This window comes from Hemibagrus wyckioides, linkage group LG06, assembly GCF_019097595.1.
Source record: "Hemibagrus wyckioides isolate EC202008001 linkage group LG06, SWU_Hwy_1.0, whole genome shotgun sequence".
In the NCBI taxonomy this organism is placed as follows: domain Eukaryota; kingdom Metazoa; phylum Chordata; class Actinopteri; order Siluriformes; family Bagridae; genus Hemibagrus; species Hemibagrus wyckioides.
Window position 1 is genome coordinate 26,311,029 of NC_080715.1, and position 24,844 is coordinate 26,335,872.

General features: G+C 39.9%; 3 protein-coding genes across 3 annotated transcripts; all 3 read right to left on the bottom strand.

Moving 5' to 3' along the window:
• Nucleotides 1-13,114: 13,114 nt before the first annotated feature.
• LOC131354238 (thymosin beta-11-like) lies at nt 13,115-14,814 on the bottom strand. Its single transcript, XM_058391633.1, has 3 exons — nt 14,692-14,814; nt 13,821-13,935; nt 13,115-13,607 (listed from the first exon to the last, which is right to left on the bottom strand). Exons 2-3 carry the CDS (start codon nt 13,918-13,920, stop codon nt 13,573-13,575), a joined length of 135 nt encoding a protein of 44 aa, XP_058247616.1. The 5' UTR covers nt 13,921-13,935; nt 14,692-14,814; the 3' UTR covers nt 13,115-13,572.
• A 334-nt stretch (nt 14,815-15,148) lies between these two features.
• Nucleotides 15,149-19,948, bottom strand: LOC131354225 (toll-like receptor 8). The gene is made up of 2 exons (XM_058391613.1): nt 19,800-19,948; nt 15,149-19,559 (listed from the first exon to the last, which is right to left on the bottom strand). Exons 1-2 carry the CDS (start codon nt 19,800-19,802, stop codon nt 16,470-16,472), a joined length of 3,093 nt encoding a protein of 1,030 aa, XP_058247596.1. The 5' UTR covers nt 19,803-19,948; the 3' UTR covers nt 15,149-16,469.
• Nucleotides 19,949-20,277: 329 nt separating this feature from the next.
• tlr7 (toll-like receptor 7) lies at nt 20,278-24,463 on the bottom strand. Its single transcript, XM_058391612.1, has 2 exons — nt 24,178-24,463; nt 20,278-23,989 (listed from the first exon to the last, which is right to left on the bottom strand). The coding sequence occupies exons 1-2, from the start codon at nt 24,196-24,198 to the stop codon at nt 20,813-20,815; spliced, it is 3,198 nt and encodes a 1,065-aa protein (XP_058247595.1). The 5' UTR covers nt 24,199-24,463; the 3' UTR covers nt 20,278-20,812.
• Between the last annotated feature and the right edge of the window lie 381 nt (nt 24,464-24,844).

A 24,844-nucleotide genomic window follows, 5' to 3' on the forward strand; every position in this document is an offset into this window, starting at 1 on the left:
TCAGACAGCTTGTATCCGCTGCCCAACGTCCTCTTATCACCAAGAACCACCACCGAGTCATGTGGAATCTGTATGAACGAACCTGCTGTTTGGTTTATTCTTCATGTATCGTTGGAGCCCAGTCCTGGCTTTGGACTGAAGGAACAGAAATCACTCTTGCAGGGTCCTTCTGACCCCCATGACATAGGAGAAAAGCGGCATTGCATTCTAAACACTAGCTGTAGACACTAGAGGGCGCTGTTGGGCAAACTTTCTCAAATACCCTACCCATTCTGACAAAACCTGCAACCCAGCACCTCGCTTTTTAAACAAAGGCATCTCCAATTTTGTGTAAAATCTTTAAAATATTTGTTGGGACAGTTTAAATTCAGCAGATCCGGGACCTCTGCAAGCTTCGGCATGTGACTTTCTTTATGAAACTCCTGAAAGCAATTGTTCAGATTAAACCCAGCTTAAATTTTCAGATTTTCCTCCGGCATTAACCTGGTTTTATGCTGCATGTCTATAAAAGGAGAGGAAGGAAAGCTCACACTCCGTGTTCTTTTGAGTTCTTCCCCTGTCTTACCACATCCTGTACTTCAGTGCAGTGCGTTCAGCGTGTTCCTGTCTTGCCACGACTGCGGCCTAAATCACATACTGACACGCGTAGTGTTTTTTTTTTATCAAAACCCAATGCCATCATGTGCTAGTTCATCCCACAGTGGCCAGTTGTCATGGTAACCAGGGAAGTCTCCCTGTCTGTGCCTGTAGGTGCTAAATAACTAAACTCCTGTGTAACCATGTTTTATATGATATGTATGTTGGTTACGGTACGTGGTAGTAGTAGTAGTAGTATGCTGGTTTGTAGTACATGACCAGGTTTGGAGTACATGTAGGTTGACAGTCCAGGATGACAATCCAGTATAATGGTTTGGGACGTGACCGCAGTATGGCACAGCAGTATAGCGTTTGGGATATGACCTCTGGGTGTGTGTGTGTGTGTGTGTGGAGAGGAAGGATAACAATACGAAACATGTTTGTAATCTATTTATATATGTGTATTGTTATTAGCATTATCCAGTTGTATCTACTAAATAAGTTCCTGTGTGTGTGTTATATGTGATTAAGTTTCTTTTGCTGTGTAACTTCCTCTTTTCTTTGTGCTTTCTGTTCGTATTTTATGAACGAAGTTTGTGTGTCCTTTCCTTAAACAAAGACATGTAGTCCATGTGTTCAGAAATTATAAATTCAGATGGAAAATGTTCGCTAAAAAGAAGTTGACACTGAACCCACAAAATAAAATTGTGAGAGACAGAAAACATCCAAACAGGAAACAGGAGGCCGGCATGTGGTGAGCTCTCTGTGGTCAAGAATCATTAGTTTAATTATTCCCTAAACACAGAAGGAAATAATCTCAGAGCTCGTTATTTTTGCTAATGTGTGCTAATGTCTGAGGCAAAATAATCCATAGGCTATAGAAATGTCTATTTAGAAATGTCTAAATGTCTAATGTCTGTTTTTTTTTTTATACTGAATTTACTGAGAGTGTAAATTCTTAATGCCCACATTTCTCACTAATGCTTAAACTAAACATTAGCTAAAATTGACATTTTGTTTGTGTTTACTTCACTTTTAAGATCATTTCTTTTACCACACTTTTTCCTCAGCTAATGTAATCATGTTATAATGACAATTATGTTATTGATGGTAGCTAGCATGCTAGCAAACCACATTCTTTGTTATCTAGATAAATACACAGACAATAACCAAAAGTACCCAGCTTTTTTGAGCTATAGTCTTTCCATGGTTCTCTGAGAACATGCGCTACACCTTCAGATTGTGAAGAATTTACAGAATGAGTGTTTGCTTTTGCTAACACTGAAAGGAAGCTAGCTGGGCATGAGATCTGACTGAACATAGAAACATTCACAGACATGTTATTTAAGTGCAGCACAACTAGGCTTATGACGCTAACCTTAGCCTAACTTTTAGTAGAATGAAATTTACTGCATAATAGTGGTGGGAATTCCAGGTCTGTTCATTCGATTCAACTCACCAGTAAGAGTCGACTCTTTGGGCTACTAAATTCATCGCCAAAAGAGGTTTTCATGGAAACATTTAGATTAATAGCACTATAAACGCAAAGGCATTTTTACATCCACAAACAGACGAGAAAAAAGACTAACGTATCTGTGAGCATTTTTCTAAAAGAATCGCCTCGTTTATTTGACTCGTTTATGATTGACTCGTTTATGTTTGACTAATCCCGAACAGTCTGTATAGCTCATTTGTCTATTCTATAGTCCGCTTGCTTTATTTCAGACTAGAGAGTTGTAACTAACACTAAAACTGTCCTCTGATTCTCATGATGTAAAATGAAAACGTATTTATGTTTAGCTGTGTGAGAAATCCTGATTGTTTTACGCAGATGATGTGAAACAGTGACGTCATCCACACGTCCCGTCTTAATGACGAGATATTGGATCTTCAAAAAGTGTTAAAAGCTATAACATGTACTGAAAAAAAAAAACATTTCCTGTTTTATCTCCCAGTTTGATTAGTATTACACATGTAACAAATTGTTCCAGGGTTAATTTTAATTCTGATGTATTTGACATTATTGAATATTAACCCTGAAAAAATTGTTCAAAACGTTTTTTCATTTCTTTGTCTGTACCGCTTATCCGATCTATACTCGGGTCACGGGGAGCCTGTGCCTACCTCAGGAGTCATCGGGCATCAAGGCAGGATACACCCTGGACGGAGTGCCAACCCATCGCAGGGCACACACACTCATGCAGTCACACACTACGGGCAATTTAGACTCCAATCAGTCTAGATGCATGTCTTGCATGTGGGAGGAAACCGGAGCACCCGGAGGAAACCCACCAAGCATGGGGAGAACATACAAACTCCACACACACAGTGAGAAGGAGCGAGACTCGAACCCAGGGCGCTGGAGGTGTGAGGGAAACGTGCTAACCACTATTTTTTCATTATAAAAATATACAAATTCATGCAAAAATGATCTGTTTTTCTTTTTTCACCAAACCTTTAAAAATGTTTGTCTATTTGTTTGTCTATTTTTTCTTAATTCTAAATTAAGTTTAACTGAAAAAAACAAAAACAAAACAAAACTGGAAAATTATATATAATAATATCTCCTCTGTCTCGCACTACTGGGGGAAAAGCCACAACATTTCCGGTTTGGTTCCATATTTTTTTTGGTTTGTTTTAATTTTTTTCCCCATAATATTTAACAATAACAATAACAATATTTTTGTTTTTTTTTTAAATACTGGTTGTGTGTATCAGTCTAACACACACTTCCTGTGTGATTATTCCACGCTATTCCAGCTCGGTGTATTTATAAGGGCTGTAGGGTTTCTGGAGATAAACATGAACACGTTTATCGCTTTTCCACTAATGGAAAATTCAGTCTTTTTTTAATTTCTGTTTGTTTCTTTGCTGTTTTTCTGACTGAATGCTAACATCCCATAATATATCTGGGGCTGGTAACCCATGGTAACTGGGGCATCAGTTGCAGAAAAAAAGAAAAGAAAAAGAAAAAAATGTTCAGGGGGAGTGAGATCACAACTGAGTCATGATGATGATGTGTGTAATGAACAGAGCACAATGCACAATGAACCACACACTGAGAAGAATGGCACATTGTGTATGTGTGTGTGTGTGTGTGTGTGTGAGTGAGTGAGTGAGTGACAGTTCAGTGAATCAAGATTCTTGTAAATAAATACGCACTGATTTAGTGATGAGAGAGTTGAGAGGTCTGGAGGCGAGACAACAGATGCTACACTTTTGCTCAACACCAAGACGCTTTTATAAAAGGTTTGTACGTAAGAAATAAGGCACATCATGGAGAGTCGGAGTTACTGTTACCATCTTGACTTTGATTATTTTTCTGTTTATCACTGATGTAACCATTTAGAGCTTCATTTAATGCTGTAGACCATCAAAGAGACTAGTTTCACTTCCATTCCAGCAGTCAATCGTTCCTTCAGCACTTTTACACCTCTCTCTGTAAAAGCAGCTTGTCAACTCTTCTATTCTGAAGATGTCTGAAAACCTAAGGATACAGCTTCACCTCTGACACTGGAGACTCCTTCCACAGATGTTAAATAACTCAATTCACACACATTGTTAAATCCCTGTGAGCGAGTCGTTGCTATAGAAACAAGACCGTATCGGAACGAGGGCAATGATACACTGATCAAGCATAACATTATGACCACGTTATATCGTGTTGGTCCCCCCTTTTGCTGCCAAAACAGCCCTGACCCATCATGCACTGTGTATTCTGACACCTTTCTTCAGCAATTTGAGCAACAGTAGCTCATCTGTTGGATCAGATCACACGGGCCAGCCCTCGCTCCCCACGTGCATCAATGAGCCTTGGCCGCCCATGACCCTGTCACCAGTTCACCACTGTTCCTTCCTTGGACCACTTTTGATAGATACTGACCACTGCAGACTGGGATGCTCTGATCCAGTCGTCTAGCCATCACAATTTGGTCCTTGTCAAACTCGCTCACATCCTTACGCTTGCCATTTTTCCTGCTTCTAACACATCAAATTTGAGGACAAAATGTTCACTTGCTGCCTAATATATCCCACCCACTAACAGGTGCCATGATGAGGAGATCATCAGTGTTATTCACTTCACCTGTCAGTGCTCAGAATGTTATGCCTGATCAGTGTATAATCCTGCACTAAATGAGGTATGATGTAATCATGGCCATCATTAACAATTGTTGTGTATTATTACTCCTTCTCCTCACAGTTCCTCACTTCACTGCTTGAGAAACAACAACTAAGCAATACAGACCAACTCGACATTCCGCTTAAAGCAACACAACTGTCATATATAATAACATTAATGTAAAGGAACTGAAACACAATTACAATATCAACTTAAACATGAAAATAAAAACATTTGTACATCATCATTCAGTCCTCACAAAAGGATTAAACACACACACACACTCACACACACATACACAAATCAAGACAAAGAGCTTTTTGTGTAAACTTTGTTATGGAGAAGTGCGTTCTTTCACAAATAAAAGGGAAACTGCCTTTTCACCAATTCACTACCTAATATGGCTTCTCTCCCTCTATCTCTCCTTCTTACTACCCCCCAAATCTCTCTCTCTGTCTCTCGGTCTTTCTCACTCTCTCTTTCTCTCTCTCTCTCTCTCTCTCTCTGCCTCTGTCTGTCTCTCTCACTCCTTCTCACTCTCTCTGTCTCTCTCTCCTTCCCTCTCTCTGCCTCTGTCTGTCTGTCTGTCTCTCACTCTCTCTCTTTCTCACTTTCTCAGTCTCTCTCTCTCTCTCCCTCTCTCTCTCTCCCTGTCGTCTACGTCTCACTAAAGGAATTTTTTGGAATATATTTTTTCCCTTACAGCCAAATACTTTGAAGCAATAAAAGTTCATCTTCACCTCCTGAAGTGCCTTAACACTGTGTGAGTCTCAATACCAAATGAGTTCATCCCTGAGAAATGTGTGTTCACTTAATGCTACAAAATTCTTGAGACTCACAGAATAATTTGAATTATTACAAATGTTGATCTACCATAAGCTGTCTGCTCTCACTGCATCAAGTCAGAAGACTTGTGCTTCACACTGTAGCTTATTCACATCTCACAATAATTATTTGTTTGAATTTATTTTAATATATTTTTTGTTTGGACAGCTTTTAATAATAATAATAACAATAATAATAATAATAATAATAATAATAATAATAATAATAATATCTGGATGATGATGTTGGCCATTGTAGTGATTTTATCCTAGAGAGGAAACACAAAGATATACTGTTGGATTACATTCAGGTAAATGAGGAAGTGTGAAATTGTTTTCTGTGTGTGTGTGTGTGTATTTATATCACTCTGAAACACCGCTTTTGTATTTGGCTTTGACTTTATCCACCATTTATAAAAGGAAAATGTTTAAAGGTTGCAGCAGTGCTTTCTGGGTAAGTTCCCTCATTTAACAAACATCACTTGAGGTGGTGAATTGAGCTCAGATAAACTGGAATAAAATATCGCCTTTCAAAAAATATTTGCCGTTTGTTTGTCATGTCATGTTTCAACACTTAAGAATTTAACATTTAAGAATAAAAAGAGTGTGAAAAAGCAGCATTGTTATTTTTAATCTGTGTGTGCTGCTAGACTCTTAATGACTTACACTGAAAATCCTCCTCTGAGCTCCCAAAGGGCTCAGCAATGAGAGCTAACACACACAGCAGCATCTCAGGAAAACCCCAGAGAGTACACTTGTTTATGCCTGCGTGGACGTTTCATATCATGGGAAAAAGAAAGCAAACATAATGAAGACATTTGGGGAAGTGCATGTGAACACACAGTACAGTTAAATTTATCCACACCCGTTATTATCCAGTGTGCTTCTCATTTCACTTGAATCCATCAGCACTGCCCCCCCCCCCCCGAACTCTCCCACATGGAGTACTGACATGGGTTTAAAAGGGATGTGAGACATGAATGAGGCTACGCTTGGATGAAACCCAGGACACACTGCTCACTGGCCTGAGAACCAACTCCAGCTGTGTGAAGCATTGTTAAAGACTCTTCCCACCCAGACCACCACCTGTTTGCCCTCCTGCCCTCAGAGAAGCAATACATGGCAATCAGAACATGTGCAACCAGACTCTTGAACAGTTTTTTTCCCAAAAGTCATTCAGTCTAAGTGTTATACTGTAGTCTGTGTAATACCTGTCTGACAGTCTAACCTGCACTTTCTCATGGATCTGGATATACACTATATTGCCAAAAGTATTCGCTCACCTGCCTTGACTCGCATATGAACTTAAGTGACATCCCATTCCTAATCCATAGGGTTCAATATGACGTCGGTCCACCCTTTGCAGCTATAACAGCTTCAACTCTTCTGGGAAGGCTGTCCACAAGGGTTAGGAGTGTGTTTATGGGAATTTTTGACCATTCTTCCAGAAGCACATTTGTAAGGTCACACACTGATGTTGGACGAGAAGGCCTGGCTCTCAGTCTCCGCTCTAATTCATCCCAAAGGTGTTCTATCGGGTTGAGGTCAGGACTCTGTGCAGGCCAGTCAAGTTCATCCACACCAGACTCTGTCATCCATGTCTTTATGGACCTTGCTTTGTGCACTGGTGCACAGTCATGTTGGAAGAGGAAGGGGCCAGTTCCAAACTGTTCCCAGAAAGTGGGGAGCATGGAATTGTCCAAAATGTCTTGGTATGCTGAAGCATTCAGAGTTCCTTTCACTGGAACTAAGGGGCCAAGCCCAGCTCCTGAAAAACAACCCCACACCATAATCCCCCCTCCACCAAACTTTATACTTGGCACAATGCAGTCAAACAAGTACCGTTCTCCTGGCAACCACCAAACCCAGACTTGTCCATCAGATTGCCAGATGGAGAAGTGCGATTCGTCACTCCAGAGAACGCGTCTCCACTGCTCTAGAGTCCAGTGGTGGCGTGCTTTACACCACTGCATCCGACGCTTTGCATTGCACTTGGTGACGTGCGGCTTGGATGCAGCTGCTCGGCCATGGAAACTCATTCCATGAAGCTCTCTGCGCACTGTTCTTGAGCTAATCTGAAGGCCACATGAAGTTTGGAGGTCTGTAGCGATTGACTCTGTAGAAAGTTGGCGACCTCTTCGCACTATGCGCCTCAGCATCCGCTGAGTCAGTTTACGTGGCCTACCACTTCGTGGCTGAGTTGCTGTCATTCCCAAACACTTCCACGTTCTTATAATACAGCTGACAGTTATTATTAGAATAATATAATTATAATTAGAATATTTAGGAGCGAGGAAATTTCACGACTGGATTTGTTGCACAGGTGGCATCCTATCACAGTTCCACGCTGGAATTCACTGAGCTCCTGAGAGCGACCCATTCTTTCACAAATGTTTGTAAAAACAGTCTGCATGCCTAGGTGCTTGATTTTATACACCTGTGGCCATGGAAGTGATTGGAACACCTGATTCTGATTATTTGGATGGGTGAGCGAATACTTTTGGCAATATAGTGTATATACATACACACTGATCAGGTATAACATTATGACCCCCTGCCAAATATTGAGTTGGTCCCCCTTTTGCTGCCAAAACAGCCCTGACCCGTCGAGGCATGAACTACACTAGATCCCTCAAGGTGTGCTGTGGTATCTGGCAGCAATATATTAGCAGCAGATCCTTTAAGTCCTGTATCTAAGCCTCCATGGGCCCCACCTCGCAACTTACAGAACTTAAAGGATACTTACAGGACTTAAAGGATACATTTGATAGATACTGACCACTGCAGACCGGGAACACCCCACGAGAACTGCAGTTTTGTAGATGCTCTGATCCAGTCATCTAGCCATCATAATTTGGCCCTTCTAACACATCAACATTGAGGACAAAATGTTCACTTGCTGCCTAATATATCCCACCCACTAACAGGTGCCATGATGAGGAGACACACACACACACACAGTGTATATACAGATGCTACCACCACCATGTTTCACAGTGCAGATAGTTCTGAAAGCCCAATATAGTCTGAACAACACAGGTTTCTTGCAGATGTTCCCAAGTTTGCCAGAAAACATAAAATAAAGCTTCATGCTGTCTGGAAATGAGCTCACAAGGAAGAGAAATGCTTTATCTACAGACTGGAGTCTCAGGTGCTCTCCTACTGGTGGGTGTACAGGCCAAGAGTGGCATCTCATTGACCCTGGAACCCGAGCCTTATCATCATCAGCATGCACTGTGTGTTCATGAGGCAGTAGTTTGCGTCATCAAATCAATAAAGGAAGTTTTATTGTTTTTCTGTTTTTTTGGAACTGGACAACATTTTACTGAACAAGAACGTGTCAAAATCCGCGGACTGGATCAGCACCAGCGCAGTTCTGCATGTGTTGAATATTCAGAGCTGGTTTCTGAGTGGGATTTGTTTTGTAACGCTGTGAAACAGGCTGGAGGTGTGATGCTTCACAGCAATTGTCTGCTACCATGGAAACAGGGCGTTTTGGTAGTGTGTGTGTGTCTGTGTGTGTGTGAAAGCCTGAGGACTAGCAAAGTGACACCACTTGTGATCTATAGCTATTAATATCAGAGCTGAATATAAAGCTCCCTTGTTATGTAGCAGACTTCGAGTTAAATGATCATCTCACTAACCAGAATTTTGTGGTAAAAAATCGTTTATTTACACAGGAATTAGATTCATTTCAATATCAAGATAGCCTGGTGGTGTGCTAAATGCTAATGAATAAAAGATTAAAGAAAAGACAGATTTAACAATGCTATGTACAATGTCATGCCAAGAATCTAGACTGAGTCAAAGCTTCATCAACATCACTACTAATTTTATTTAACCTTTCATCAGGTCGAAACTGTCTTCACACGATCAGACACTAATGTGGGGATGTTGAGAAGACTCCAGGTCCAGTCCAGGTCATCCCAAAGGTGTTCAGTGGGGTTGAGTCAGAGTCAGGGTTCTGTGCAGGACACTCCAGTTCTTCCACTTTCTCCAACCTTCACCTCCACACCATGGAGCTGCTTTGTGCACAGGAGCATTGTCATGCTGGAACAGGGTTTGAGTTTTAGTGGAGAGAAATTTTGGAGAAGAAGCCCATGCAGGTCTGGTTTCCACAAACCTTTGGCTTATGAGCACTTGCCTCCATGCACCTAGACTGATAGGCATATGGTTCTTCTTTAGACAGAATAGTTCTCCATTTGTGCATTCTGACACTGAGCACTCTCTTTCTCACACAGGGCTCATGATTCAAGCCAAATTTGGTCAATATCTAACAGTGTTGCCATGGTGATGTGCAAACAGGAAGTGTGGCATGATGCCACTGGGCTTGTCATCTGGCCCGGAGTTGCCCACTTGTTTGTTGAGTGATGGAGCAGTGTTAGATGACTATGTCTGTAGTGACTGATGAAATAAATATTACTGCACTCTTGGTGCTTGGGCCTGCTAATTGCTGCTTGCAGTAACATTTAATATACTAACATGCTGCTTTATTTTAATATGAAAACTGTACTTATATACTTACTCTTGTACTTATCTATTTCTTAAATAATAATCAGTATTAATTATTACAGGGTCTTAAATTAGTAGCATGCTAGCTCTCAGCAGACAGCACAAACCTGGATGCAACATAATAAAATTCCAGGGAATTTTACGTTTCTAATGAAACTTTTATTTAAAACATTGACTGATTTAAAACATTATATTCAAACACTAGCACAGTGAAGAGACTACCAGAGGAAAAAGTCATCACTTTTTAGCTTCTTTTCACTCTTTTGTTAATTGTTCATAATGACATTGGATTGGTGAACTATTTTGTAATTAAATAAATAAATGCAATTAAATGATTAAACATGCTAACATGATCATGCAGCTAAAGTCTGCTGGATTGTGCTAATGCTAAAGCTAGCACTAGAGCTTACTGAAGGAATGGAGCAGAAGGTACGGAAGTGACACTTCCGCTCGCTTCAGTTATTCTGGTCGACTGTGACTTCCTCTCCTCTGTGTGTGTGTGTGTGTGTGTTTGATGTGACTCTGATATTTTGTCTGTTTTGCTACATTAGTCTAAATGCTAACTTCCTCTTACTGCACAACAGCTGGCTGCTCAGAGGAAACATGAGAGGTGTTTGTCTAACACACTGAGTTCTTTGTTTTTTCCCCTTCAGGTGCTACAGATATAACAAGGTGGTCAAGGAAAGAGAGATGAGGTCACAGTGTATCAAATTGTAGAGGCTACGTGATAATCCTGAGCTCTTTAATAAAGATATAACTTTAGAAGTTACTTTACTGCCTCCAATCAGACATCAAACAACTGTTCTGACTGGTGGCTCAAATCAGGTGCATCCTCAGGGTTCTAGTCTTCGCAGGGCTCACTGAAAGGATGCCGTAATCTGCAGGGATGCTAAATCGGTATCTGAAGAGCGCTGATCTCTAAAAATTGTGATTTTTTTCTGCAACTGCAAAATACAGCAACAAAATTGATGACCAAATAAGAAAATTGGAAAACAAAAACGGGATTCTGACGGGGACTGACTAATAACTCTGTTCTGATCTGTGATTAATAAAAAATGCTCCTCAGATGATTCAGGAATAATCCAATACATACAGTAGCTGAAGGAGGTTTACTGTATATCTCTTCATCTCGCAGGTGTTCGTCTTCAAAATATACACAATTAGAGAGGGATTTTTTTGTTTCCGTTTCTATTTTCCCTCTTAATGAAAAAAGAATGCCCTTAAAGAATGAAAACACTCTCTGGTACAGTGATCTGTTTTGCGATCTGTCTGTCAGTATGAAGTGTTTTCACCAGACACATTTCCAGAAACTTCTAGAGGAGGATACAGTGGTGCATTTCTGTAGCTTCATGCTAGCTGATAATAATCTATACCTTCCAGCAGAACTTAGAGATCTTATGGGAGTCTTTCAGAAAGAAGAATTAGACTGATTAACCTAATTATTATATCACAATAAAATGATGTAAGATGGCATGTGTAAGATGGAGATGTGGGTGTGTGGCTATATCACCCTGTGTGCTATGTGTGTGTGAGAGAGAGAGAGAGAGAGAGACAGAGACAGAGATCATAATGAAAGTAGTGAATAACCGCAGCAAACAGCAAACAGGAAGAAGCAGAAAGAAATGCTGCAAAGTTATAAATGTGAACATGAACATATCATATCACATAAATACAACCACAGCTCTTTTCTCGTCTATTAAGGACAATCTGGCATCTGTGTGTGTGACTGGAGATGTGTCTCTTCACCGTCACATACCTCCTCCTGTAAAAGTCAGAGGAATTTATTAATCCGTGTAATTAAATTGTGCTCCAGGTTTTTTATATTGAGGAATCTGAGCAATCCAAACACAGCCAAGGGTGCCAATATTTTCATCAGTAGAGAAAATACAGAGGAAGAAATGGAACACGTGCGAGGGTGCCAAAACAAACGCTCATCTCCATAAAGTCCTCATTCACAACTCACAATTTCTGAATTCCACTGAAATGCTGAAAACTCGATTCACTTCTTTGGAGTCGCTGAATGTGTTCAGCATTCCAGATGTTGCAGCGTTCACCATTTAGCTACACCCAGTTATTATACACCTAGTGGTCAAAGATCAGTGGTCAACGGCGGCAAGCACTAAAAAATGAACAGCGGCCAATGGGGGCACTCTGAGTCACCCTTGCTCTGAGTGGAGGAGGAGGTGCAGACGGGGTGTCAAGGGTCATGTTTTATAGCAAATAATCCAAAGTAAATAGAATAAATTTCCACAAATAAAGCTGAAGAGTAAATGTAGAAAGTGGGTCTGTGACATAAGAACCGTTTCTGCTGTCAGCTACAAATCGTACAGTCAGAACATGGAGTAGATGATGTCTGTTTCAGAAGTCTGTGACCATCACACACACACACACACACAGCCTGAGAAACTGAAGCTAGTTTTCACACAGTTCTTTTTTTTAAAACGAATGTGTTATAGAGGACATGAAAGTGAATTAGCTGCGAATGACCTCAGTATTCAGTTCTCTTTCCGGACATTTTTTTTTAGCGTAGATGAGATTTCCGACCACTTGTTCACACCATGCCGTCTTTACCACAGCGTAAATGCTACACGATGCTGATACCATCATTTAAGACAGCTGCTGCACTGGATCTCACTGGAGGACTGATTTATTACTGCACATAGATGCTGAGTCATGTAGAAAATGATCAATCATTAAAATAATGATGATTTCTAATGTATTTAATTTGAATTGGTTAAGCTCCAGAAGGCTTAAGATCTGGAACATGTTAAATACTCTGCTTAGCCACGCTAGCTAATTTTAAGCACATCTCTGAAGACCTGGATGTGATGCAAGGCCGAGGAAACTGATACTTTATGGATGAGAACAGCTTCCTTTACCTGCTAGCTAAAACATGGAGCTTCGTAGCTCCGGTGTAAATGAAAAAGTGACAAACCAAACATGAAAATTTATGGAATTTTCCACCAAATGATTCCCATAAAAATGACAAAAGATTAATAATTGCTCAAAGCAGTCTTTTTGCAGTGCACCTCCTCTGAATTTCCTTTTTTTCAATTTTAAAAATACTTCACCGTAAAATGAACAGGTTTTCTCTTCTCTTTTATTTGCATAAACAAAATATTGTGCATTCCAAGGTTTGAACTTTAGATTACAAAATAATCTTAAACATTTAACTTGAAAAACAAAACAAAACACTGCATGATTTTCAACATCTGACAGCAAGAATCATCAGCCCGGGTCTGGAAAGTGAAGTCCCAGGAAGTTGTCAATCAAAGTCTCAGCCCCGCCCTGAGGCTGAAGCTCCGCCTCCTCTTCATCCTCTTCATCAGGAACTCCCCCATCCATCATTCTTTGCAGTGGTGTGTTCCTTCTTTTTTATTTAAAAAAAGGAGGTACGGGCCACAAGATGGCGGTTTTGTTTCGTCCAATCAGAACGCATTTTAGGGTTTTTTGTCTTAAGAAATGAAACTAATTTTTCGTAAAAGAAAAGGTGAGAAGATGAAGGCAGTGCAGTGCATAGTGGAGTATTGGTAGGAAGTTTCATGACGAGCCCGCCTTCTTCTCTTGTTCGATCGCTGCAGAAACGGACAGCAGAAACAATTTCTCAGTCTATTAATATGAACAAAATATTTTGTTCTTAAACGTCTGATAGATTCTATCCTCTGGAGTATGGATTATATATTGTGTAGTAATTAATATTTTGTTATTTACTCCCCAACAAACTCCACAGATGAATCAACAATTGCTGAAGTGTGAATAGAACAGAAATCAGAAAACAGAAATCTTACTCTCTTTTGAAGGCAGAGAATTTTTCTCCTTCGTCTCTGTCTTCTTCAGCTTGGTCTTGTCAAAGCTGGTCACTTCCTCCAGATTGGGTTTGTCTGACATCTTTGTGGTTGACTTCTAAAACAGGAACATTAATGGCGTGTTGTTTAGAGTCACTGTGTAGATCTACAAATTAGACCTGTATAATAATTTTGTTATTTTCTTTTTTTAAATGCTGCTTTTTGAAACAGACATAAAAAAAATCCTAACCAGACATCTTGCAATGCATAAAAGAGGTGATTGTGATCTTTTTAATTCAAATGCATTCTTATTCGTTAATTTAATTGTATTTAATTAGTTTATTGAATGTTTAAGATGACTACACTGTGACCCCTGCTCGCACATGGCACCGCCCTATCCGCAGCATCTACACTTGCTATATTATATTGCTATATTATTATTATTATTATTATTATTATTATTATTATTATGGCCCATATCCATGTATTATTTTATATCACTGTTCCATCCTCTAACCTGCATCACATCACTCTGTTACACAGAGGGATTTGAACAAAGAGAACACCGCCTCTGCTGCTGGTATGTGTCCTTTGAACAAGTGACATTGTTACTCACGGCATTAATTACAGTTATAACACTGTTATAACCTGCTATAACCAGCAACGACGTTGTAAATACAGAGCCTTCTTTTACAAAATAAAGAAGGCACCTTAAAGAAGATAAAGAAGAGGAAAAAAAAAACCCAAATAAATAAATAAGTCTAGATCAATTTTCTGGATGATTTTGAGATGTATATAATGTACTGCTGCATATAATGTGCATTAAAGCACTAAAAATAGGATAAAACTAAAATAAAAACTAAAATATACTCACCGCAGCAGAGAGCAGGGAAAACAGATGTGTGTGGAAATCAAGGCGCTGTAAAGGCAAACGGGCAGCCTGAGCCTTTTATACTGCTTATGCAAATCAGGCTGTCTACATCACCACACTGATTTGCATGCAGCCAATAAGAACACAGCAAGCCAACGCCCCTAAAAAGCGCACGAGCGCGACACCTTGTGGCCATTCTGTGAATCATCATCATATTTAACATAACGTATTTAACAAAATCTTTTTTTTTTACGTGCAATTAAATATTATTATAATGTTATATTAATGTTAGCATATTACAATACATTATTATTATTATTATTGTTGTTGTTGTTGTTGTTGTTATTATTATTATTATTATTGTTATTATTATAAAAAGCAAATTAATTAATTATTTAAATAAATTCAAACAATGATCATTGAATACAAAAACAACAAATGGAAAAAATATCTTTTTTAATTTTCTTTTTCTTTCTTTCTTTATGTTTTTTTTTTTATTACAAACACAGCATCTACAGTATTTCTCATAGTGAAACAGGAAACACTGGGTTTAGTCACTTCTTCCTTTTCAGAATTTATTTCTAAAACAGCTGAAGGTGAATCTTCATCTCCAGGTTGCTGTGTGTAATTTCTGTGATAAAGTAGTGGAATGTATCAAGAGCATTGATTGTATGCCTGTAAAAATGTTCTCCCATGTCCTATTAAGAGAACCCAGATGATGTAAAGCACCTTTACATGTGAAAACAACAACACAACCACTCTTTACCTTCAAAACCACATTTACCCTTTTTGTACAAAATTTGAAACAAAACGATCCCTTTACTTCTGACAGTGTAGCCTAGACAAGTAACATGCTACTAGAAAAGGCTTTTAAAATGACAAAAATAAAATGAAAATAAAACACAGTGCTGTCCTAATCTCAAATCTGCAGTCCCCAGCCAGGACATGTTCCACATCTGAAGTTCATTCATTTCATTTTGCACTTCAGGAGCTTTATGAGCAACCTGGCTATCAAGCTAAGAAAGCTCAGAGCCTCCCATTTAGCACGGTACATGATAGAAGCCATATGACACACTAGCAGCCAGCTGGGATCATAGCGAATCCCCCTAGAATAACCTGGAATACTATAGCAACCCAGCTAGCAACATCCAAACAACCTCATGGAATGACACAGTAACCACCTAGCAAAACATCAGTGATCACAGAGAATATAATGGGGACCACCTAGCAACAATCTAGTGACCAACTGAGATAGCACAACAACCATGCAACAACACCCTTACAACCAACTGAAATACCATATCAACCACCTAGCAACACCCTAACAACCACCTAGCAACACCATAGCAACCTACTGGGTTAACAATGCCATGTAATATCATAGCAACCAACAAGCCACATTCCAGCAACCCCCTGGAGAATATAATTTCATTCTATAACAACCACTCTGCAACATCCTAATAACCACAAAGCAATACACTAGCAACCATTTGGCATAGCATAGCAATCACCTCTGAAGACCCTAGCAACACCATAGTGACTACAGGAACATGTCCTAATGATGTATGAACACAAATATGACTGCTAATTTAAAAAAAAAGAAATAAAAAAATAGCCAAAAAAGGCTGGCTATGAGACACTTTACACTGAAATATTTTCTCACTTGAATGTTCACCTTCTCCAGTCAACAGAATAGTGGTAATGATGATAAGAACATGACGTTTGTAAGTGAAAAAATAATAATATGATGTATATATTTTGAATAGTTCATTATTTTATTATTAAAAGAGTCTTTTTTTGATGGTGAAGTATCTGGAGTAGATGCTGCTGTACATGATCTTGTTCTCGACCCGAACTGCATTTCTCACACACTGCCAGAACCAGGGTTCTGCGGCAGGGCTCTGGGGCCACTCGAGCACACTGTGGCTGCAGAGTCGTCTCCGCAGGCGCAGGAAATGTGAGTTCTGCAGCACAGGCTCAAGTAGCAGCAGCACGATCACATCCTCGCTTTCATCCAGAAGACGCTGGTGCGCCAGGTAAATGGCCATCTTGAACGAGCCACTGTTCACATAGGACTGAGTGAGAACGAAGATCGTCTTGCGACTCTGGCGGATGCTCTGGGTTAGGCTGTCCAGAATGGGGCAGCCAGGTAACCAGTCACGTTCTTCCAAACAGACTGGAAGGAAGCGATCCCCTTCTTCCTCCAGCTGAACCCGGAGATGGTTCAGGACCCACTCTGAGACCTGTGGGTCTTTGGTGTCATAGGTGACAAAGGCATCGTAGACATTATCACCAGAGCTCAAATGCTTGTAGCCTTTGAATTTTGCCTTCATGTAGTAGAACACATATGAAAAGTCCCAGTAGAACATGTGCATCAAGGTTGTCACAAAGGTTAATCCCAAAATAAGCACAGTGCAGAAAAAATAGGCCAGGAAAGCAATTTTTTTATCAGGGCATTCACTGAAGTCAAAGGCTAACAGCGGTCTGCCCTTGATTGCATAAGGGGTACTGCAAGTCACCAAAGAGTACAGATAGGGGATTTTCAAATTGGTTTTTGAAAGCCAAAGAGTAAAGTTTAATATGTCACATGTGCAATAATAGGGGTTCTTATGGAGCCACAAAGTGCTCAAATTACTTGTCTCCTCGGATGAGAAGGTTGACTCATCAAGGGTACTTAATTTATTACTACTCAGATCCAGCATTTGCAGATTGACAGCGCCTTTGAGCAATGGGATAGCCAGCTGAGAGATCCTGTTATGGCTCAGGTCAAGGTAACGCAAGGACGGGATATTCTGGGTTATGTTTTGAGACACCTGCGTCAACCTGTTGTAGCTAAGAATGAGCTCCTCAAGCTGTGTAAAGGTCCGCATCAAAGTCCATTCGAGGTTAGTCAGGTAATTGTAGTTTAATCTTAATATTTTTAGTGTGACAGGCAAGTATTTATAAACTTCTGTAGGGATATTATGGATGTCGTTGTTTGAAATATCAAGATGTATCAGATTTGTTAAGTTCCAGAAAAGTTGCACATACTTTCGGTCTTTCCATATCCTCGCCAGTTGATTGTCCTGGAACTGGAGCTCAACAAGTGAGTTGCTGAACATGTATTTACTTGTTAGGGTAAAAATGCTGTTGGAACTCATATTTAATACTCTCAGCTTAGGCAAATTCTGTAAGAATTTCAGATTATGGGTCACCCCAGGCACAATGAAATAATGTGGGTTATAGCTGAGGTCAAGCACCTCCAACTCCTGTAATTCTTTAAAAGCATAATCGTAAGCCAAATCAATCTTGTTGAATGACAAATCTAGATATTTTAGGTTAGGCAGTGATGTGAATTCTGTTCCATTTAATGCTGATGAGAAGCCATTTCTGGACAGGTTGAGACAGGAAATGTTTTTATAGTCCTCAAACTGCTTTGGGGAAATGAAAAACAGATTATTTCTACTCATATCCAGCACACGGCCAGCAGCGACACACTCTGGTTTGACAAGCTGTCTGTTAATCTGATACGGTTCTGGTGTCCATTTAGAATCAGAACCTGTCAGCTCAGGTAGGTCGAAGCGTGATGGCTTTATGTTATTATCTGGGTTTCTAACTGAAGTGTTAGCGATAGGATAGAGACGGTTTTCTGACAGATAGAGCAGTTGTAAATTAGGAAATTGGTTAAATATATTTGTTTCCACAGCCACAATAAAATTGACTCCTAAATCTAATACGGTCAGATTTTGCAAACCATAAAGAGGTGCGAGAGAGTCATTTTGGATCTTTTTGAAAACCAAACCTTGGATATGCAGCACGCGAAGACTGTGCAAGTTGGCGAAGTTTGGTGATAGGCGCACAGTCTCCGGATAAGCTTGAAGTTGATAATTATACGAGAGGTCGAGTTTTTTCAAAAGCTTTAAGTTACTCAGAAATGGTCCATCCTCAATCTGACTTGTCAGAAAATTGTAGGAGAGGTAGAGTTCCTGCAGTTGCGAAAGGCTATCAAACCAAGCTTTCTTGATTACAGAAATGGAATTCCCAGCAAGATGCAATAAAATGAGCTTTCTGAGTGGGTGGAAAGCTCGTTCATGAATATCAATAGAACCATTGGCACACGGAGTGCAGGGGTATGGAGCATTGTGACAGCGTGGACAGTTCCCCTGGATTTTAAGGGTTTTGAGATTTGGGAGACCTTTGAAATCATCTTCTCCGATGAACGATATCATGTTGGAAGCAAGTTCAAGTGTTACTAAGGAGACAGGCAAATATCTGGGAACATGAGTGATGTTATTGTATGACAAACTCAGATGTTTTAACTTGTCCAAGTCTGAAAAAGTTCCATTAACAATCTCAAAAGGCATCAAACAGGATCTCCCATAATAGCAATTTTTGGAAAGATAAAGATGGGTCAGGTTTTTTAATTGTGAAACGTTTTGGTAACTTAGTGAGGAAATGTTGTTCTCATCCAATCTCAGTTCTCTCAGAGTACTCGGAAGCTCTGCAGGTATCACTGACAGACCAACTCCATTAAGCTCCAAGATTTCCAGGTTTGTCAAATTTGCAAAAACCCCTTTGCTGATTTTCACATTTTTCTTGTGGTTCATCCAATTTAGACTGAGATTTTTTAATTTTTGCATGTCTTTCAGCGAGTCTGCTGTTAGGTTCTGGATTTCATTCTCAGATGCATCAAGGCTGGTGGTGTTCAAATATACCTTGGGCATGATCCGTAACTTTCGGCCATGGCAGTCAAACACAGTCCCGTCAGTGTTATTCCAGATGTCACATCGGTGCGTCATCAGGGATTTTATATCCGGCTCGCATGCTGCCAAGCTGATCCAGAATGCAATCATCACCCAGCATATTAGCATTAGCCAGTATTTCCTAGCCTCCTGGGAAATAAAAAATTAGAAGTTCTAAATATTTCAATCCTCTATATATGTATAGATGAAATATTGTAAGGACAGAATTTACATTTATATGTTGTCTGACTTATAAGTGTCTGACTTGACTTGAACAAATGAACATTTATAAACTACAGTTTAAGAGTGCATGTCATTCTGGTTAAAAATAACACCGTTATTAAACAAAGTACAAAAAGAAGAATTTTCTTATGTATAAATCTTTCTCACCATTTTAGCGATCTTCCACACATATATAGTTCCTGTAAAAGCAATCCACGAAATAAGAGATGTGTTGAGAGATGTGTACAGGACTGCATCTGTGGGAAAAAAGGAAGTTTTGCTCTAACTGCCAACCAGCACTCTTACTCCTGTGGTGTGTTTCTGTGTGTAATAGTACTTAAAGGTGCTGAGATTTTTTGCCACCTGACAATCAACAAACTTATATTAGATCTTCTTGTGGGCTTTCCCCCACAGACCCACACCATATGGCAAATGTTCTGTTTAGACTTGTTATGTTTATCCAAATTAATACATGCATTTTACCAGATGCAGAGCTTTACTTTGGGGCTACTGATTTATTTTTACACCTCTGCAACCCATAGAGGAAGTGCTGAAGATTCACTTCCCATTTCTCGATGTTAGTTTGTAAGTCAGTGATGAGTCATTGTCAATATAAAAGAAAAGCATTTACAATGAAAGTGGTTCACATTTTAAAATGTAATAATGGAGAATAATTATTAAAAAGTAAGAAAGAAAAAAGAAAAAGAAAAAAATGGTTTAGGACTTGCCAACTTCCGAATATACAGAGTTACACTCAGTTACACTCCACAACACACTAATTAACTCAATATTATTTATCTTATTGAATAATCTGGAGATTTATTTGCATACAAGACAAAACAATTGCTAATTGATACACGTGTTGAAGCACAAAAACAAAATGAAGGCTGCGCTGTAATTTAAACCGTGTTTGTACTGCAGGACTGAATTCTGGATTGTGATTGGTCAGACAGTGTTGATCAACATCTCATATGAACATGCTCGTTATCATCATTCATACAGTAACAGCTCATACGCAGGAACGTAAAGTGATAAAAACTGTGTCACTGCTGAAATTGAATGTTTACAGAAGGAGTGTCCAGTGTCAGTACCTTGTCACAGTCAGAGGTAAAAAGAGCAATGGAAAAACATTTAGAAACCATTAAAAACTGACCCTATGTATAAAAATGCCATTGTGACAGTTACAGTGTTTCCTGGAAGAGCTTGTTGTAGTGCTGCTGGCTCTCAGTGGCCAAGACACTCCTGAGACAAAACCAGAAATACTGCTGTGCTTGAGGATTCCTTGGCCATTCCAACACAGATCTTTTGTACAGCCTCTTTCTGAGTCTGAGGTACTTGGAGTGACTAGAGGAAAACTTTTCCAGGAAAATCAGGATGATGACATCATTTTTTTCATCCATGAGCCGCTGGTGAGCCAGGTAGAATGCCATCTTGAAGTGGCCACTCTGGATAAAGTGAGTGGTCAGGATGAATATGGTACGCTTGCTAAGCTGAATGCTTTGAGAAAGGTTCTCGATGAGGGGACACCCCACAACCCAGTCACGATCTTCCAAGCAAAGATGGAGTCTTGGTTCACCACGATCTTCCAGTTGAACCCGGAGCTCCTGCAGCACCCAGTCGCTCACTGCTGTGTCAGTTTTATCGTAGACTACAAAGGCGTCGTAGGCCGTGCTTTCCGAGAGAAGCCGACGGTAACCCTTGAGTTTGGCAAGGCAGAAGTGGTAGATGTACCACACATCCCAGAGAAAGAGATGGCTGGAGATGGACAGGGTGAGGACACTCAGGATCACAGACGTGGTCAGGATACTGAGAATTATTGACAGAGAGTTATGCTGGCAGGCTTGGAGGTTCAGAGAAATCACACTCTGGCCTCGTTGCGTGCCAGGGGACGCGCAGGTCACGTCGGTGGCTAGTCGGGGAATGTACACAGATGTGCGATTGGCCCACCGGACGAACCATGTGGCGTTGCATGAACACACAAACCGGTTGTTGTTTAAGAACAGAACCTCCAGCTTGTCTATGACATCTTCGGGGAAACTTGACTCTTCAATGTATTTGATTTGATTATAACTCAGATCCAGTTTTTTCAGGCTAAATGCATCTTGGAGGAACTCTGGGCTCAGCCTCAAAATCTGATTCTTGCGTAAAACCAGTGTTGCAATAGATTTGGAACAGTTGGAAAGCTTTGGAGGCACACTTGTTAAGTGGTTAGCACTAAGGTCCAAGACCTCCAGGTTTGGAAGAAACCTAAGACCATCCCAGTAGAATGATTTCAACTTGTTGTTTGTAATGTTGAATTCTCTGAGTGTTTTGGGAAGACTTTGAAAAACTGGCTTGGGAATGAAGTTAAGATTGTTGTGAGAGATGTCAAGAGATTTTAATTTTTCGAGGTTTTTAAAATAGTTGTGATATCGTGTGTCACCATCTCTCCATAAGAGATCAAGGCGATTGCCTTTAAATTCCAAATATTCTAGAGAAGAACTCTCCATCTCCGTGTTAGTGGATGTGGAAATTTGATTGTGGTTCATTATTAACTTGTTCATATTTTGAAGATTTTTGGTAAAATTTAGCATGTGAGTCAACCCCTCTGCTTCAAAGTAGTAGTTGTTGTGACTGATGTCCAGCACAACTAAATTGCTCAGTTCCTTGAATGCCGAGGAGAACATCAGATCAAGGCGATTGTGGGAGAAGTCAAGGTATTTCAGATTTTTAAGATGAACAAATTCCGAACCATTTAAAGCTTGGCTCATGGCATTTCCTGATAAATTGAGACACTGGAGCTCACAGAGATTCAGGAATCTTGAATGTAAAAAAAAAATGTTGTTTCTGCTGAGATCCAGCGTTTTTCCAAAGGCGCTACACTGTGTGTTGAAAGGACTCAAAGTCCCGAGTTCTTTGTCTTTACTTTTGCAGCTTCGTGCATATTCATCATATCTAAAATAGTGAATCTCTCTCACTTCTCCACTTTTGTACTGAGAGCCTCGTGACATTGGGGAAGTGTCGTCCTGCTTGGGAAAGCCATGTACCATCGACAGTGCAGCTGCATGCTCTGCCTCTGAAGGTGATGAGATTTTGTTGTCTGACAAATTGATGATGTGGAAATTTTTCAACCCTTTGAGGATGCTTAGATTAGTTAACTTGATGAAGTTTGTCCCAAGGTCAATCATTCTGAGATTCCCCAAAAAAGTTAGAGGCTGAATATCTTGTTGTTTGAGCTCTTGGAACACAAAGCCTCTTATTCTCAGGATCCTGAGCGACTTCAGAGAGGAGAAAGACTGAGACAGGTTTAGAGATGAAGGATACCTCTGGAGCTCATAATTAAAAGAGAGATCGAGTTCCTCTAGTAAAGGCAGCGAATGAGGAAAGGAAGTGTGTGTTATGTCTTTTGCTAAAAAGTTGCTGGAGAGGTCTAGCACCTGAAGTTCTTTGCAGCCCTGAAACCATTGCGGGTTCACAGTGGTGAGAGAGTTGCTGTGAAGACGCAGAATTTTAAGTTTGGTCAAGTTGAGGAAGGAGTGTTCGTGAATCTGAAGAGGAGCGTTGTTAGCACATGGAGTGCATGGAAAAGGTGCGTTGTGACAACGGGGACAGTTTCCACTTAAATCCAGGATCTCTAGCTCAGTCAAGCTGTGAAAATCCTCCGCTACTATCTTCTGTATGTTATTGTTGTATAAGTAGAGCTTCTTGAGACTTGATGGAAGCTTGTGAGGCACGTAAGACAGATTGTTTGATTTAAGCGACAGCAAAGTCAATTTGTCAAGTTGCAAGAAAGCATCCTGCTCGATGTAATACGATCTGTTGCATGGGTTTCGGAAGTAACAATTCTGGCCTAGGTACAGAATCTGGATGTTGGTAAGCTCCGTGAGGTTTTCCTTCAGAATTGAGGAAATGCTGTTGACCTCAAGGCTGAGGAGCACAACGTTCTGTGGAAGTCCTTTAGGGAAGCTGGAGAGCTGATTTCCATCCAGGTAAAGTGACTTGAGAGTCTTAAGCTGCCAGAAGCTTCCGTTATCGATCTGCACACTCTGCGTGCACACGTGGTCCTTCGGGCCAATCTTGATGGGCACGCAGTTGCAGCGCATGTCGATCTCCGTGATGTTGTTGAGGCTGAGGAAGGAGGTGTTGTTGATGTGAGAAATGTGGTTGATGGTAAGCGTCAGGTTGGTGGTGTTGGATGGAATTCCTGGAGGAATCGACGTTAATCCTCTTCTGGTACAGTCCACTTTCACCTCAGAGTCATTGCTAATCCTGGACACGTCACATTGCAGACTTTTGGGGTACCATTCGCTTTCCGAGCACACAGATGGACAGAAAAGGAGAAGGAAGGCTATTTTAAGAATGAAGATCCTTTTTGCCATCTAAGAGGAACAATGTGTGTATTAATGATTGCAAACAATCTCTTCCAGGAATATACTGGAAATATACTGAATATACAGGAAATCAGGAAGCTTTAATGTACAGACATCTGAAAATTAAACATACTGACAGACTTGAAAGTACATTTAAGTATAAATATAATAAGGATATTAAAGAATTAAGAGCTCACCTCCTTACTGGGCTTTGGCATCACAGCCTGCTGATTCCTCTATGCTTTTCAAACTGCACTGATAGAGTCTGGAGATGAATTTCTGAGCAAATGTCACACATTTGCTTTCTTTTTTTTTTTTGACCATGAAAACACAAAACCATAAAGACAAGTGAGAGTGGTTATATTTAACTCGCTTAACTTCCTCCTTATTGAACTACCAACACACAGGTTTAACATTGAACCGAAAAAAAAAAACCCAAAACCCCACAAAACATAAGTATGAAGAACTGATATAAAGAAAGAAATGAAATAATACCATAATTAGGTATTCTTAGTTTGTATATAAAATCTTAAATCAGTTCCACAGACACATTTCGTTTAGACTTTTTCCATTTAAAAAAAAAACTGGCAAATTTAAAAAGCATAGTCATTTGTGTGATTTCTGCATAAATGAAAGCAAAACCACAGAAGAGAGGGGAAAATTCTTCTTCAAGATTTCCCTAGGGTCACTGGGGATTATCTACTGACACTTCACACACTCCTTCACACACTGTTACTTAACCGTATTCACCAAAAAAAATTATTTAAAACAATATTCCTTATCAAAATGCTGAATGTTAAATGTGACCTCAAATAACAACACCAGATGATAATAACTCGAAATATTTAATACGTTTGATAATGC

What these genes read in the sequence shown, in the direction of transcription:
- tlr7 (XM_058391612.1), bottom strand. Translation starts at nt 24,198, where the DNA reads ATGCCAAAGCCCAGTAAGGAG. An exon ending in TGCCAAAGCCCAGTAAGGAG is followed by an intron (nt 23,990 to 24,177) that starts GTGAGCTCTTAA and finishes TGTTCCTCTTAG; the next exon opens with ATGGCAAAAAGGATCTTCAT.
- LOC131354238 (XM_058391633.1), bottom strand. Translation starts at nt 13,920, where the DNA reads ATGTCAGACAAACCCAATCTGGAGGAAGTGACCAGCTTTGACAAGACC. An exon ending in TTCTCTGCCTTCAAAAGAGA is followed by an intron (nt 13,608 to 13,820) that starts GTAAGATTTCTG and finishes CCGTTTCTGCAG; the next exon opens with CGATCGAACAAGAGAAGAAG.